At 40.9% G+C, this 16,568-nt stretch overlaps 1 protein-coding gene across 3 annotated transcripts; it reads left to right on the forward strand.

Moving 5' to 3' along the window:
• Positions 1-1,168: 1,168 nt before the first annotated feature.
• On the forward strand, positions 1,169-15,047 carry GNG4 (G protein subunit gamma 4). Of its 3 annotated transcripts, none has more exons than XM_038130958.1 (3): positions 1,169-1,511; positions 7,905-8,010; positions 14,276-15,047. In XM_038130958.1, the coding sequence occupies exons 2-3, from the start codon at positions 7,915-7,917 to the stop codon at positions 14,402-14,404; spliced, it is 225 nt and encodes a 74-aa protein (XP_037986886.1). In that variant the 5' UTR covers positions 1,169-1,511; positions 7,905-7,914; the 3' UTR covers positions 14,405-15,047. The 3 variants fall into 3 exon arrangements, with proteins under 3 accessions (XP_037986886.1, XP_037986887.1, XP_037986885.1); XM_038130959.1 differs by lacking the exon at positions 1,169-1,511 and adding an exon at positions 1,555-1,772; XM_038130957.1 differs by lacking the exon at positions 1,169-1,511 and adding an exon at positions 6,998-7,807.
• Positions 15,048-16,568: the final 1,521 nt, after the last annotated feature.

A 16,568-nucleotide genomic window follows, 5' to 3' on the forward strand; every position in this document is an offset into this window, starting at 1 on the left:
GACACAATTTTCAGTTAAAAATGTTAATTGTCACTTTTAAATGCTGCTGAACCATACAGCTTTTACACGGAGAAGCATATAAAAATTGATCTGTGTAGCTGAATTGTATTGTTCTGACATACTAGCCCTGACAAGGTGAGTCTCAGCAGCCCCTTTCCCACAGCAGTTCCATTCCTCACGGCCAGCTTTTACATCATCCTTCTGTTGTTCGCTGTGAGGGCAGCACAGGCACTGTGGGCTCTCACCCCAAACCCCGGTGCTGTTTGGGCTTTGCCGTGTGAGGTACAGCGCTACAGGCTGCGGACGGAGTGGCTGGGAAGTGGCCCAGTGGAAAAGGACCTGGGGGTGCTGGTTGGCACCCAGCTGAGTGTGAGCCAGCTGTGCCCTGGTGGCTGAGAAGGCCAATGGCATCCTGGCCTGGATCAGCAACAGTGGGGCCAGCAAGGCCGGGGCAGAGACTGTACCGTGCACGGCACTGGTGAGGCTGCACCTTGACTATTCTGCGTTCAGTTTCCGGCCCCTTTGTTCAGGAAGGATGCTGAGATGCTGGAGCACGTCCAGAGAAGGGAAATCAATTTGGTGAAGGGAACTCAGGTCCCATGAAGAGTGGCTGCAAAAGCTAGCGCTGTTTAGTCTGAAGAAAAGGAAACTTGGGAGACCTTAGCGTTCTCTACACCGGATAGGAGGCTGTAGCCAGGTGGGAGCCGGTCTCTTCTTCCAGGTCACAAGTGACAGGATGAGAGGAAATGGCCACAAGCCGTACCAGGGGAGGTTCAGTTTCGACAGCAGGAGGAATTTCTTCACGTAAATGGTGATTAAACTTCGGGATGGATTGCTCAGGGACGTGCTGGAGTCACTGTTCCCGGATGTGTTTAAGTGAAGACTGGATATGGCACTTACTGCCACGGTCTTGTTGAGAGAGTGGTGTTTGATCAAAGGTTGGACTCGACGATCTCAGAGGTCTTTTCCAACCTAATTGATTTGGCTTCTGTGGTCTGTGATTCTGTTGGACAATACCTGGATGATCGCTTGATCCCTAGCGCCTGCGGGAGCCGGGGCAGGAGGCGGCTGCGGCAGGAATCGGGAGGGACAGCGGCGGGCGGAGCGTGAGGGCGGCGGCAGCGGGGGCCGCGGCCGCCCCGCCCCGCCCCGCCGCGCCATGTGCCAGCGCCGGGCTGCCCGCAGCCTCCGCGCCCGCTCGGGGAGGGAGGGACAGCGGCGGGGAGGGAGGCCGGGAGTGCCCGGGAGGGGCGCCCAGCGCAGGGCGGGTCGGGGTTTCCGCGGGGCTTTCTCCGGCGCGGCGGTGGGCGCCGGTGTCCTGGTTATCCCTTGGCCGCTCCTCCCGGCATCCCGGTGGTCCCGTGGGCTGCTGCGGGTAGGCGAGGACCGGCGGCAGCCGCGCGAGCCGGAGTTTCCCGGTTATCCGCAGGAGTCGGCGTCGGGCTTGGGGCTCCGTTGTCGCCGGCAGCGGCGGGGAGCATCCTTCTCCGGAGAGCCCGCCCCGAGCCCAGGTATCCCGCGGGCGGCGGGGAGGGGGTCTCTGGGCGTGCTCCTTCCTCCTCCGTCTCTGCCTGGGGCGAAGGCTCAAGGAAGTGGCCGCTTTTCCTGCTGGCTGGCTGCCGCTGACGGAGGAACAGCTCCCGCTGCCCGGCTGCTGCTGGCGGTAATCATTCATGTGTGTGCTGGGAGCTGCTGCACGGCAGAGCCATTAGGGCAGTGCGATGAGACAGAAAACTCGGAATAACAACTTAAAAAACGCTTCTGCCCTGCAGGTAACGCAGTGCCGAGCTTCCCGGAGAAGCTCTCCCTACATTGTAGGTTACAATTCTGTTCAAATGCGTTATATGCGGGGTTTAAGAGGAATAATCAAAATTTCCTGTGTATTTCTTTGAAAGCTCACAGCTGTCTTTCAAAATTAGCTAAAGAGGTAAAACAGTAGCCAGGAAAAAATCTTTCTGCCTCAGATTTTCGAAATCTCTGATGGTTTGCTGGGCTGTATGTTCACATAACCTGTATGCTGATGATAAATAATATTGCACAAAAAGATTGTCCTTGGAAAATACCACATTAGTTCAGCCATTGTTTCCTTTGATTTTTTTTTAATGTTGAGAAGCGAGATTATAATTTTGAGTAAAAATTTGGGTATGATGGCAAGAATTTTTGAAACTTGACAATTGGACTGGGTATGGTACTGGACATGTTAGACAAGAACTAAGCTGTTGGAGTTTCGCTGATTTGCAGTTACATGAGAAGTTATTTTCAAAGCCACCACATTTATGGTATGAAAATTGCATTCTTTTCTTATTGTGAACAATAGTTCTTGCCTTTAATCTAATAATTTCTGCTCGTACTACTAAGCTTCTCCTTAGGAGAGGGAGTGAAAAGCTGCAGTATTTTTCTTGTATTTCTTTGTGCAGCCAGGAGATAGAGAAAGAAAAGGATTCCTTACCCTGCCTCTCTCTTTACAGAGCTACATCAGTTGCTGTAAATCTTAGAGTAAGAACTGAGATAGCAGAGAAAGTTGGTTTTCTTTTAATTTATTTTTCTTTTTTTTTTTTCCTTTTAATTTCTTTGGTATACCATTTTGGCATCGAACAGCTGTGAGACTGTAAATTTTGCTGTTTATGTTCCTGCAAGTGGATAATTAAATGTGGCGATCTTTCCTCAATTTAGGATGTGATTTGCAGGTCATTATCCAGGAATGATTCCCGCTAACGTCATTGGGACTTAGTTGAATGATTGATTGGGTTAACTTTCCTATTGGGCTGTGTGGTCCACAAAGTACAGAGCTTGTGTGGAAGGTGTTCTTTGGAGCTGTCAACCCCAGGTTTTCTAATCTAGTAATTTCAGGTCCATGACTTTATATTAAGGCAGCAATTTGGTTTAGGGCTTTTGTAGATTGAGTTCCAGAGGTCACTTTTATGGTATGGCATTGTAAGATTGTACTTGGAGCTACAAGAGGGGAAATTGTAGCTTTTCATCCCTGTTTCTTGTAGAAACCCATCCTGAAGAGCTTGAAAATTCAATTTTGCTTCTATGTCACTCAAGTTTTTAGACTTTTTCTGTATTTTACTAACAAGTGTTTATAATGTTTAGTAAGCAAAGGTTGCACTCCTTACCCCAATGCAGCATCAAGCTACACCTGCAAATCTTTATGCAGCTTTATGCATTATAATAAGATAAATTTGCCTTTGAAGTGCTGTTGGGTACAATCATTCATTGTAAAACACAAAAGGAAAAGCTGTTCTTCACAAGCATTTTTAGGAGCCTGGGAAATAAAGAACTTTGGCACACATGAGTTATGTGCACCCAGAAAAAGGATGAAGTAAGGAAAACAAAACAAAACGCCAGAAAATGCAGCTCGCTGGGAGGCTGTCGCTGCACAGCTTTCAGGAGTGATGCTTTAGGAAGGGGCTGTCTGGTGTGGGGTGCCAGTCAGCAGAAACTGTTTGGCTAAAAAAGGCTGTGCAGCTGCTGTCACTGTTGTTCATTAGCCCGGCCGGTGCTCTCCTAAAAGAAAAGAATCAATAGAGACCAGGTCAGTGAACTCCGTGTGCTGCACAAAAATACGCAGGATAAATGAGCTCCTGTATAATCCAGGTCTGCTGGCTGCAGCAGTAACATGTAGACTGCATGAAGGCTGCTCGCTAGCACAGTTACTGTAACTACAGTCATTATCAGGGCCTGTGTGTGCCCGTATTGATCCAAGGTAAAAACAGCCAGGAATGAGCAGCAGCAAACCCAGCAGAGAATTTCTGGTTCCAGGGGTTTTAGGTAATTCAAATGGTGGGGGGGGAAGTTGCTCCTTTTAAACGTCAAAAGCGATGTGGTCAGCAGGTCAAGGGAGGTGATTCTGCCCCTCTACTCAGCTCTGGTAGCGCTGCATCCACACTGCACCCAGCTCTGGGGTCCCCAGCACGGCAAGGACAGTGACCTGTTGGAGCGAGTCCAGGAGAGGGACACCAGGATATCAAGGGGCTGGAGCACCTCTCTTATAAGGAATATCTGAAAGAGTTGGAGTTGTTCATCCTAGAGAAGCAAAGGCTCCAGGGAAACCTTACTGTAGCCTTTCAGTAATAAAAGGAGGCTTAAAAGAAAAACTGGGACAGAATTTTTAGCAGGGCCAGTTGTGAAAGGACTACGGGAAATGGTTTTAAACTAAAAGAGGGTTGATTCAGGCCAGATATAAGGAAAAAACTTTGCCATGAGTGTGGCGAAACACTGTAACGGGTTACCTAGAGAAGTAGTGGACACCCCATCCCTGGAAACATTCCAGGTCAGCTGGGATAGGGTCCTGAGCAACCTGTTACAGTAGATGTTCCTGCTTATTGCAGGAACATTGCATTGCCTTGGACCAGGTGATCTTTAAAGGTGCCTTCCAACATAAACCATTCCCTGATCCTGTAGACTGCTCACCCAGGTACAATATAAAGATAAATGTGCCTTCCTGTGGGACAGTAGAGAATACTTGGACAGTTTAAGAGGAGTCATCTTAAGAGAGAGGACCAGAGCCATTTGTCAGGCTGCAGCCTCAGGTGAAACACATCCTGCGAGAGGGTGTTTGAAGGAGAGGCTTCCTCATTCCAGGGGATGGGTGTGTAATAGATTCTCTTGTAATTAAAATTTCTGTTCTCTCCAGAGCTATATTTCTAAGTAACAATTTTATTTCATTAAAGACTATTAAGCTTAAGGTTATTGTCATAGGTCCTAAGGAGAACAGAATCAAGTGTCATACAAAGCTTTGTGTGCAACAAGGATTATTATCACAGCCTGGTTTGGAAGTGGGTACAATTCTCATTGTCAACATCACACCATATGTAATAGGGCCTTAAATGATGCACAGATATATACTGTGTTTGCAGACAGTGAGAGAAGCTAGAGGTTTATGTAGCTTGGTATGTGAGGAGAAATCAGTCTCACAAAGTTATGGAACCATACCTCTCTGTAGAAAATTAAATACTTAAATGGATGCTAAACACTTCCAGAAATATAGTAGTTAAATATTTAAATGCATGTAAAGGCCAAGGTTGGAGCAGGATTTGGAACAGAACAAATGCTTGTGCTTCAGAGTATGAACAAACCTCTTGCTGGGGATAAGTGAAAATTTTCTCCTGTGTCTGAAATGCCTAGTGCCAGGCTCTTTTTTTGGTTTTAAACTTCTTTTTTTTTGGTGAACTTCTTTTTTTTTTATTCTGTTGTTTTTTGATACTGTGAAATGCTTTACTAATCAAGATATATATTTTCTTTTTTTTTTTTTTTTAATTTTCCTATTTGGTGTTTCAGAATATAGGTAAGGGTATATTATCTTTGTGGCATTGCTTTAGAAACATGGTTTGAATTTTTAGAAGCATTTTTATGCCTAATAGCCTTTTCAAAATTCTGCTAAGAACTTAACTCAATCCTTATTCTGTAAATGCTTAAACACTGGCTGGAAGTACTATGGACACTGCTCTTGCCAACATTGTTGTAGCTAGTGACAGTTCAGATTGTCTAACTCTAATGTTTATAGTTTTTACAGAATGAGTGAGTGAATTGCCACAAACGTGTGGGAGATCTGGAATTCTCTGGACTGTTCAAGGAGTTGCAGTTGCTTAATTCAGTTTAATTTAAATGTGGCAAATGTAGAAAGGCCGCTGACTTGATTTAGCTTTGACATTTTTGACTTTGTGATCACTAGTAAGGTAGATGTGGAGATGATAAAATTTAAATTATTCACTCTTGTGGGGGTATAATTTTGTAAACAAAGCTAAATGTATTTATTCTAATTTTTATGGATAGGTTGATACTTAAAAATGAGGAGGTTGAGTCAAACAAAAAGTCCAGAGATGAGCTGTAATTCAGGGCCTTCTCCTTTTGTGAATGTCTTGTATCTTTTCTGCTGTTTGACTTTCCACTGCAAGTCAAAACACATCTCAAAACGGATTGGAGGCTGTGGCTTGGTTGTGGATTTTCGTACACTACATGGCATTTTATGCAAAGCCAGTTCCTCCACATGTATTCAGTCCTGTGCCTCGTAAGGAATATGAGTTAAAAAATTGTAAACAAAGATGAAGACGAAGAACCTGCTGTGTTCTGACACGATTTTATATCATCAGAGCACACAAGGGGGAAACTTGTGTTCCATTCAAATGACACACGTATATGCAGAAAACCTATTCTTTGTCTTGGCAAATGTTAAAGCTCTTGTTTTGTTTGGCACAATTAATATTTTTAAAGTAGTATTTCCCTGCCTTGACTTATACTAGTCCTGAAAGAAAAAGATTCTATTGTTTCTTCAAATTAGTTTTGAGCATGGCTCGCCATGGCATTTGTATTACACCATCTATTTTACAGCACAGGTTACTGATTTTTAGTTTGTTTCATACCAGGCTGTCTTTGCCTTGTCTCTGAGCATTTGTGTTTTGCAAAATCAAAGTAGTTAAAAAATATTCCTCCAGTCTTCCTGTACTATGGATTGTGTACTTCTCTTGAGTCTAACAGGGGTATTCACTGTACAAACAGGTCTTTTGTAAGAGCATTTCCAGCGCCCTACTTTATTTCCTGTTTGTATCTTAAACCCCAGTGACTGGATCAGGCAAGCTATCAAGGTTCAAGAAGGGAAATTTGTGTGGTTCTAGGCATTTGCTTCTTATCCAGAAATAAGATGGAAGTATTCATTTTGAAGGGCTTGAGCCTAGAACTGCTTTGGCAGCAGTGCAAAATGCCTCCTTATGAGTGTGTTTTTCTCCTGCGTCCCATCTGCCTCTCACACTCTGTGTCCTTTGCATTTTGCTGGACTTTGTATTGGCTTCTGAGGCTTGGTGCCAGACTAACCTGGCTGCAGGTAGCCCATGTGGTAAGGACCACAGGGGAATGTTGCCTGGTTCAAACCTCAGCAGCTGGTCTTACTAGGTAGTACAGCTCGTCTGGGACCTGTCTAGGTCATCTGTATCCCCTCATCTTCCCATGTGGCCTTAGTCCAACTTCCAGTGAACTTCAAGCAGTGACTGTGACTTGCGCTGGGCCAGCTCTGCATAGAGGTGTCAGCACAAGGGGGTCTAACCTGCAGACCACCTCTGGCACAGATATTGTAACTTAGTCCAAGTCTGAATGTGGGCATCTCGACTCATTTGGTAACAGTGCTGAGGACTGCTGGACATTGAGCTGATTAATCCCTCAGGGAGGAGCAATGCAACAGAACCAAGTGCTGCCATACCTTACCTAGATGTCCCTTCCCAAGAGCCACAGATCTCTTAAAAAATAAAGCATCCTGTACTGTACAGCATACTGTACTGGGTTTAGTTATCTTTAGACTTTGCTGCGGTGTCTAAGCAAAAAGTTGGAAACCTCTGCATTATTTCTTCTTAATCTGTTACCTCATTTCTAAACTTCTTTTATTGATAGTCAGAATTCTGACTCATTCTCTATCTTAAAATTTCTCTCTGATGCTTGGTGAGAGTGGTGTGGCATTAATTTCCACTGCACACATTTCTGGGCTTATTTTTGAGGCATTAATTTCCACTGCACACATTTCTGGGCTTGTTTTGATGTTTCTAGGTGTAACTGGGGTGTGGAGCCAAACTGTGCAATGCCTGCAAAGTCTGTTTGTGACCAGCTGTTCTGCGTTGGCAACGTGAACCAGGGCAACCATTTTCACGCTGAAGTCATGGTCACGTGCTCTGCATTTGTATGTCATTTGCAGGATTCAGGCGGAATGCTGATGATCGAGGATGCAAATATGTAATGCAATAAAGTGCCATGGAGCAAGAGAACAAATAAATGGTGTCTGCTTTGTATTCCTGACCAACAGCCTGGAAGCATTGATGTGGTGGGCAAGGGCTGGTTAGAGTTCAGATAGCTGTCCTCTCAGTGATTGCTGCATTTGCTACCTGTTCTTTAAATGGTCTCAACTTCGTCTCTTCCAGGAAAAACAAAATGAAGGAACTAGTGTCAAACAGTACAACCAGTATTTCTCAAGCCAGGAAAGCTGTGGAGCAATTAAAAATGGAAGCATACATGGATAGAATAAAGGTAAACTTAGACTTATTGTTGATATTTTGAATTCACTGGTATTTTGAATTCACTGGCTAGTTTGTGGAACAGCATGCCCTTAATAATGCAGAAATCACGAATCTATGTTGAGCAATAAAACAATATTCAGTACTGTGAGTGAGTTACATACTGGCTGGTGGGTTCTAGTGAGGTGATTTCCAAAGCCTGGCTTTAAGTCTGCTTCTGTGTGAGTGTCTGCCATGTTTGTCAAAAGTGGTATTTTGTGAAATACTTAAAATCAGCTGGTGGGTGCACAGGTGCTCTTCTTTGTCACCTGTAGCTGAATTTAAGTGCAGTTCTGGTCTCTTGGTTTTTCTCCTTTAAGAATTAGAATAAGTCTTTAACATATTGCAAAATTTTTTAATAATTATGAGACAAGCTGAATTGCTTTGCTTTGTTTTGTTTTAGTGCAGACGTCGTTGCACAAAAATCGTGTAAGATTGCAGTGTGCAGTTATAATTCTTCACACTTGATAACATGTTGTATGTGAAGGTTTGGTTTCATCAGGCATCTTGTTGATTAAATATTATCATTAAAGGCACTATTAAACAGAGGTTTTCAGTTCTTTTAACCCAAAAAATCCTGTGGATTATTCTGCTTTCCACCAGGCTAAAATTTTGTGAAATATCAAGCACCTAGAAGCGAAAAATGCCTTAGAACTTTTTAAGAAAGCAATGCTTATTTCTTTTGCTCTCTTCCTCTTAGAATAGGGAATAATTATTTCAATAAAAAATCCAGTCTCTACAAGGAAGAAGTTTTTAGTCTTTCCCTCTTTAAAAAGTAATGCATTGAAATTACCCAGTTCTCTACAAACAATTGTAACTGAGTTGTTACAAACTGTAACTGAGATTATTAAGCCCGTAGGACAGAAATGTTGTACATTAAGATCCTCATCTAGTCTTAACTTGGTCTGATTGTCCGTCCATCCTGTGTGCTGAAAGCCTGCATGTAATCAGTGTGGGGACAGTAGCATATATTTACGATTTTTAAAATAGTCTTAGATCACAAACTAACCAGCTGGAAAAGACGTATTTATAATTCAGAAATAAAGACATTTCAGTCACTCTGTTTTGTGGCAGTTTTTAGCAATGTCTTGTAAGACCATTGAATTTGCAAAAGTAGTTTCTCTATTTCATAGCGTGTCACAAATTCATCACATAACCTGTTCACAGGGACAGGTGTTTGCTTCCTGCAGTAAAAGAAGGTCTGCCTTGGTTAGTCCCAGCTCAGGTCATATTGCAGCTGCATGAACAGAACTGCCAAGGGAGAGTGTGTGGGTGGCAGAGGAAAGTGTTGGAAAGATACGGCCCAGTTTACTGGCATTTGAAATTGTTGATACTTAGTAGATTGCCTTAAACTTGCTTCTATATATGTAGCGGGAACTGTCACGTCCCACATCATTAGGTCAGTTTTGCAAATAGCTTCATTAGTCAGGTGTATAACATTCTTAATTACATATGCAAGAAAGACATAGGTTATTTTTACAGTCAGTTTAATTAAAATGAACACAGTTATTACAAATGTGGCAGACCTAAAAAACAGGTAGCTTGAAAGTGCAATTATTTCACTTTTTGAAACAGCCTGGGACCAAAAACACACCAAAGAAAATCTGGCATGTTTCAGAATTATGAGGGCTCTTACACTAACATAAAACAAATATAACTTTTCAAATTGCCCTAATTTCTACGATTTCTCTGAACAAGCATATGAGGGATTGTGAGAAGCGGTTGATGGGCTTTTTATTCCTTCAAAATCTGCTTGGCTTTTTAATCTTGAATCAGTTAAGTATGTGTTTCAGCACAGTCAAATTTTACCAAGAGACTTTCCAGTGGTTTCAACGGGAGATTTTAAGTTCTCAGATCATTACTGTAAAGGTAGATAAATGAACTTACTTCCTTTTTTTTCCTAGTGTTTTGCATCTGATTAAACTAAACAAAAGATCAGGGCTTTCCAAATAATTTAATTCAACCCTCTTTTGCAAATAGCTGTAGCCAAGTTGTTATTGCCACAATAGGCAAGACCACATTGCTAGCATGGAAGAGGTGTCTGTGTTATTGCTTGGGAAAATCAGGAGTTCCAGTTTATTTTTCTGCTACAGAGGTACTTTGTTTTCAACGCACAGTAGCTACTGTAGCCAGCAAGAGTTGGGTCTACTCAATTAAAATGCTGTAGTTAAAAGTATGTTGATAGTTGCTGACTCCCAACTGTGTTCTGGATTTTTCAACTAATTTAAGAAGTCCTTTTAAGTCCTCTAGCCAGTGAGAGCAGCAAAGAAATGCCTTGTTCTGAGGTTCCACAAAGACAACTCACTGCTGAGGTGTGAAAGAAGCAGGACAACTCGAAAGAGGAAGATGGAGTTATTGGTGTATTGATCAGTACTTGGAAGGAGGATTACTGTGGGGTTTTTTGTAAACCATCGGAGGGATAATTATTGAACCTGCTTTACCTGGCAAAAGAACAGCTAGAGTTATGAAGGAGAAGTAAGTAGGAAGCTGGAAATGCAGATTCCAAGCTAGGAAACACCAAAGTAAATCAGGTGAACAGTGGCCTCGTGACTAGTAGAATAATGTGTCTTCTAAAGATGATAGCAGTAAAATTGAGAAAGCAAAGTTAGTATTGGTGTTTATCAGAGTTGTCCTCAGAATAAAGCACTACTTAATCTTCTCTTTGCAAGCAGAAAAGCAAGAGTGCTCTGACATTTAAGACCTTTGGCATATCAGTTATCATTCCATTTTCTTTTTCTGAGGAAGATAGGAAGTATTCCTAACTGGTCCTGAAAAATGTTGGGAGATGAACAGCGAGAATGCCAATAAATGTGTGTGAATGTCTTTGTTTTAGATGTAAAGGATAAGCAGAGTGGGTGTTGTAGCAAGGATGGTAATTAGTCACAATCCATGACAAGGCAGAAGACATTGTAATTGCAGCATTTTGCCCTGTCACTGAAGCTTATAATTATTAGTGCAGCTAACAGGATGTACTAACTCTGGCAGTTTTTATCACCTCTGCTATTCTGAAATATAATGGTAAAATTTCACAGTCCTCCTGAGACTAATTCTTTAAAGCATCAGGGTTGAGTGATTTGTTGGATTTTTTTCCCCTTTGTTAATTTGATAACCAGATGTGTTTTTTGCAACAGAGAGTAAAAGTAATTCCACAAAATGTGAGATCAGTGTGATACCTATATACTCCATCTTCTAATTCATACACCTCAAAGGATTTTTTTAAAAAATGAGATGTTAACTTTCTGATAGAATTCATCAATCAAACTGGAGTCTGATTTTTTTCTTTAGCCACTTCTGCAATATGTATAAATTACTTTGAATTTGCAGACCAAGCCATATTGCATAGGAAAGCTGACTTGATAAATGTGTTCGCTTCATTTGAACATTCAAATCTCATGCATTTATTATAATTCTTAGGAAAAGCTATTTTGAAGCTGTCCAGCAACATTCAGCTACAAATAATCTCGAAGGCGAGTAAAAGCTAGGATAGATTGGGCTCCATTTCACTCCTTCCATGGCACAAGGGGATGATCAGCACATCAATGTGTACAGCCCAGCCCACAGCCCTGGCCGTGGGGCAGCTCTGGGTGCTGCCTGTGCCAAAGCAGCCGTCCCTGCTGGAGCCTTGGTGCCATGCTCAGTGCACAGGCCTTCTGCCACTGCTCTTCCCAATAATGACACTGAGCAGGAAACTTGCTGGAGGCAATATTGTATTTTGCTCTTTTTTGGGCCGCAGGTCTGACTTTGGCAACGCCGCTCACAGCCGCAGGAGCTCGTGTTTTCATTGCTCCTGGACTGTGATCAGCTCATTTAACTCCCTGTTGTGAATGGTCATTATTCCACTGTGCAGGCCTAAGTTACTCTACTTTTAGCGAAGAAATGGTTATAATTCACTTTTTTTAAAGACTGCTGTAATCCCAGTGGGAGGGTTTTTCCTCTCAAAACCTTTTATTTTTTAAAAGGATGAAAATATATGGTCTAACGCAGGTTTAGTTTGTGACAAAGATCATGTTCCTCAGTTTCTTGGTTTTTAAATAAATTGTACTATGGTTTGTTTAAAAGCAAACTAAAATGTAACTTAAACAGTATGACATTGAAGAAAGGGTTTCTCTTCACAGAAAAGGGGTGATGGGGCATTGGAGTGGGGTGCCCAGGGAGGTGGTGGAGTTGCCATCCCTGAAGTTAAGAAAAGACTGGATGTGGCACCAAGTGCCATGGTCTAGTTGACAAGGTGGCGTTAGGTCAAAGGCTGGACTTGATAATTTCAAAGGTCTTTTTCAACCCAGGTGATTCTGTGAATGTGTTACTCTGCTTCACAACATTCTTACCAGCATTACAGGACAAGTTAGATACAAAAATATATGCTGAGCTTTTACTAGTGAAACATCCTTTTTGTGTTATATCATATCAAAGCACAGCAATATGTAGAGAAGCACAGGAAATTATATTATTGGGTTTCTCCCTCCTAAGAATGTGGTCTGAAATTGTACCTCTCTTCCACTGAATGAAAAGCACCATACTTGGGCTGATGTTGCTTATCCATGCATGAAACTAGCAAGATCATTACAGGAAAATCATTACAATCCTGGGTACTTTGAGGTCTGTAACTTTCAACGCATTTTTGTTTTACCTGCTTCTTTCTTGAGAAGCACTGGTCCTTGTGAACATCTCTTCTGATTTTTTCAGTTTTCTGTTTCACCTGTGCCCAGCAGCCTTCTGTTCCTAGTGTAGTGTCTTTGCCACCCTTTTGTCTTACAGGCCAATTCAAAGACAAACTGCTTTTGAATAACCTTAACACTTGATTTCCTTCATTAAGGGGATAGTCTATACTGGGATGCCAATGACAGGTTCTCCCTAGGTTTAGGCATTCTACAAAGACATACAGAAATTAAAAATAAAGAAAATAAAGAAATAAAGTCTGAGCTGCCTTCAGAAGGTCATTCAAATTTCATGCAAATTCTGATTCAATATCCATTGACTTCATAGATCTAATCTGAAGCCTACTATAAGCTGGGTTAGTGTCAAAGCAAGCAGGGCGTGGGGAAGCTTAAAGCAAACATTGGGGACACACCTGCTAGAAAAATACCAGAAATGGGATTTGTTTCTTCTCTTCACTCTAGTTGTGCAAACATGCTGACCTCGGTGTTTGATGGGGGACAAGCTGTCACGGTGCTCAGAGAAAAGACTTCTTTGTAAAGACTCCAGAATTCATTTTCTCAGCTATCAGAATATTGAAAACCTAATAATTCACCAAAGCAAAGAGATACAGATAGCTGTGAATATCTTACTGACTGATCAGAATCAAAAAAATTTTGTATACACTTTCTAAATTCTTGAAAAAATAAATGAGTCACTATGGCCTATTGCCACCAATATTCTTATGGCACAAAACTGCAAAAAATACAAGGTTTAGTATTTCATTTTTCATTTACTGCAAAGTAGCTTGCATTGCAAATATTCAACACCCTGCTACATTTTTGTATGTATTTGTATTTTTGTAGACTTTTCAGTAAACATAAACCCATGTCCTGAATTTGGAGACCTGAGAATTATTTATTTTAGAAGTATAAAAATATTAAGTTAAAAATATCAATATAGTGCTCAAATTTAAATGAATGCTGTTTATAAAGGACTACTTATAGTAATTCACTAAGCAGAAAACCTTAGTCTTGCTTCATTGAAAAGAGCAGTATTTAACTTAAATGAGAGCTATGACACATGGTGTTCAAGTTTTGTTCCTAATTTATTATTTCTTTTTTAGTCCCCTGATCATGTGCATAAAGAACTTTTTTTTTGCAACCAGAGGAGCAGAGGGTAGAAAGAGAGTGTGTGTGGAAAACCTTAAAACCAATGAATGGGAGTAAGAGCTGAAGCAGGTTTCTCTACAGAAAGAGACACTTCAAGGAGAATCCATATTGCTTATGGGTGGTTAACATGTTAAAGGTTTTAATGACTGTGTGCTCCTGACCTCCTTCTGATGCAGGAACAGCTTGATGTGGATGGTATCAATCAATACTGATATCTGATATCAATCTATGTCACTATGTTACATAAAATATGTGTAAGGATTACTAGGCCTAGGAAGAGCAAATTGAGAGATGTGTCTAATATTTAAAGGATAAAGCAATCTACTCCCTGTTTTACGATGGCTTCCATTATCATTTGTTCTATGAAAAATATTTATGAAATTCAGATTGGTTCAGAATGAAGTGTTACAGTAGTTCTCTCTTCTCTTCTATTAGGTATCCAAGGCTGCAGCAGATTTATTGGCATATTGTGATGCACACATTGGAGAAGATCCCCTTATTATTCCTGTACCTGCATCTGAAAATCCCTTTAGGGAGAAGAAACTCTTTTGTACTATCCTTTGAGTCAGTTTTCAATTAAAAATGTCATCTGCTAAAATTTGGTATCAGTGTTGCATGCTTTTAGCATTTTTTTCTTCAGATGTCAACACTTACCCCATAACTACAATATTTTTGGAAGGTAGTGCAATTTTGGCTAAAAAACCCCCCTAAAATTTAAAAAAAAGAAAAAAAGAAAAATTCAAGGAAATACTTATCTTTCAGAGCAATGTACAAGTTTAATTTCAGTACTTCATAAATATTCTTTTGGTCTTAGTGAAAATAGCAAGTACAGTATCAAATTGTAGATACCTTTGCCAGTAATAGATTTTTCTGGGATCTAAATGAGTCATATCAATTCTTGAAGCTATTTTTAACATTCTTATTTTCTTTGGAAGGTGAATTCAATTCAATTGCCTTTACAAATTTCTATCTAAAGAGAGTAGTGTGACCTTTTCCTCAAGTAGCACTATTTAGGAAAAAGTCCCAGTGATTTACAATGTTTAGAGTGATTGGTCTTATACAGTAAGTGGTGTCTATAAATATGTTTTCTGAAGACTGTAAGAAACTTGACTACAAAAAAAATCCTAGTAAAGTGCCATTGTAGCTATGAGCAGAATGAAGATGTATAGTCACACATCAGGATTGCATCAATAAAAATGTAGAAAAATGTGGTTGCTTGTACCTTATTTTGAATTATAATGATTTAAATTGTTTAGAAAGTAAATTGAACTGTGAAATAAGTGTTCCTGAGGGTTTTAGTGAGGGGTGTAAAACTACCCTGAATAGCATAGGGAGGGTGGAATTACATTTTCTGAGCAGCCCTCTACGTGCTTTTGCCCATGAGAGTAGGACTTCGTGGGGACATAGAGTAATGATAAATAAATGTTGTTCTAGGATGTGCAGCGAGACCACTGTGCTGTTGACAACCACTCTGTTTGTACATTTTGTGACCACAAAATCAGTTCAGTTGTCAGCAAGTAATTTGTGCAGATTCTGGGATTTTTTTTTTTTGTTTCAACTTTAAAGTGCAGTGAGAGGAAAAGAATGAGGTGTGAAATAAGACCGCCTTCTTCATAAAGTAAAATTAAGTTCCTACAAGGCACCTGATGGAAGCAACTGTTACTTTAGAGACTTTTTGTTGTTCTTCTTCTTCTCCTTATTAAAAAAAAAAAAGAAAGCTCTTTTTCAATCTGATGCATTAGGACAGTTGTCTCACTGCAGTACCTGATATGTACAGTGTATCAGCCAGCCCCTTAAGGCAGGAGACAATTTTGTTGGAGAACTGCACCAGTCTGAGCTGAGACTCTGAACAGCCACCCATAAGAGATCAAGCTTCCTCCCTTCCTCTGCACAAACTTGTATTCCATAAACATCTTAAATACTTACACGGCAAAAAAAATAGCTGAGGAATTGAGGGCCTTGGGGTATTCTGAAATGCTGAATTTAGATGCTGAAAAGGGCTGCTTGGTGAACAAACACACATGCATTTCCCCCACAGTGCATGTACCTTCTCCAGCTTATTTTTAGCAATTTCCATCAATGTCTGTTGTATTGTTTTGTGCAGTGGAAATACAAGATGTCTACACTGTACAGGTTTTGTTTTCTTTGCTGTTTGGCTTGGATAATGGACTTCACCCGACTGTGTTCAGCTACAAGTCTAGGCACACAGGACAGGGGGCTTTGGATGGTGCTTCTGCTGCTGGCAGGACTCACCTCATGTCTCACATGCAATGCTATTGCAAAAACCCCTACATAACCATATTCCTTTTAACCAGTAGGCTTTTGGGATGTCTTTCATTCAAAGATTTGGTTTTTTAACTAGGCAGCTGGAGACATCAGTATCTCAGCAGGCTTAACATACCTATGCTGAAAAACTTTCAAGTATCTTGAACAGGTCTTATTTTTGGTAAGCTCATCCTTGGTTCCTATTTCAAAGTTTTCAGCTTAAGAATCCCATTCCTAACTTTTAACAAAAATATTTCCTAATCTATGGTGTATTTTTATTTTGAGGCTAGAGAAACAGGGTTTAGCTAACTGAGTAGCTATTTTATTGACAGCAAAATAAAAAAAGGCTTTCTGAAAATATTTATTTAAAAAGAGCAACAAAATGCTTAATAAGGTTCTTTAGGGAATCCTTCCTACAGCATACATGATTTGGTAACTGCTCTGATCACCATGGCAACATTTT

The sequence above is a fragment of the Motacilla alba genome, chromosome 3 (genome assembly GCF_015832195.1).
Source record: "Motacilla alba alba isolate MOTALB_02 chromosome 3, Motacilla_alba_V1.0_pri, whole genome shotgun sequence".
Taxonomy (NCBI): domain Eukaryota; kingdom Metazoa; phylum Chordata; class Aves; order Passeriformes; family Motacillidae; genus Motacilla; species Motacilla alba.

Bases quoted from the DNA above. Each gene is read 5' to 3' on its own strand.
- GNG4 (XM_038130957.1), top strand. From the start codon at position 7,710: ATGCAAATATGTAATGCAATAAAGTGCCATGGAGCAAGAGAACAAATA. The intron at 7,808-7,904 runs GTGGGCAAGGGC...CGTCTCTTCCAG, and splicing joins AGCCTGGAAGCATTGATGTG to GAAAAACAAAATGAAGGAAC. The intron at 8,011-14,275 runs GTAAACTTAGAC...CTCTTCTATTAG, and splicing joins CATACATGGATAGAATAAAG to GTATCCAAGGCTGCAGCAGA.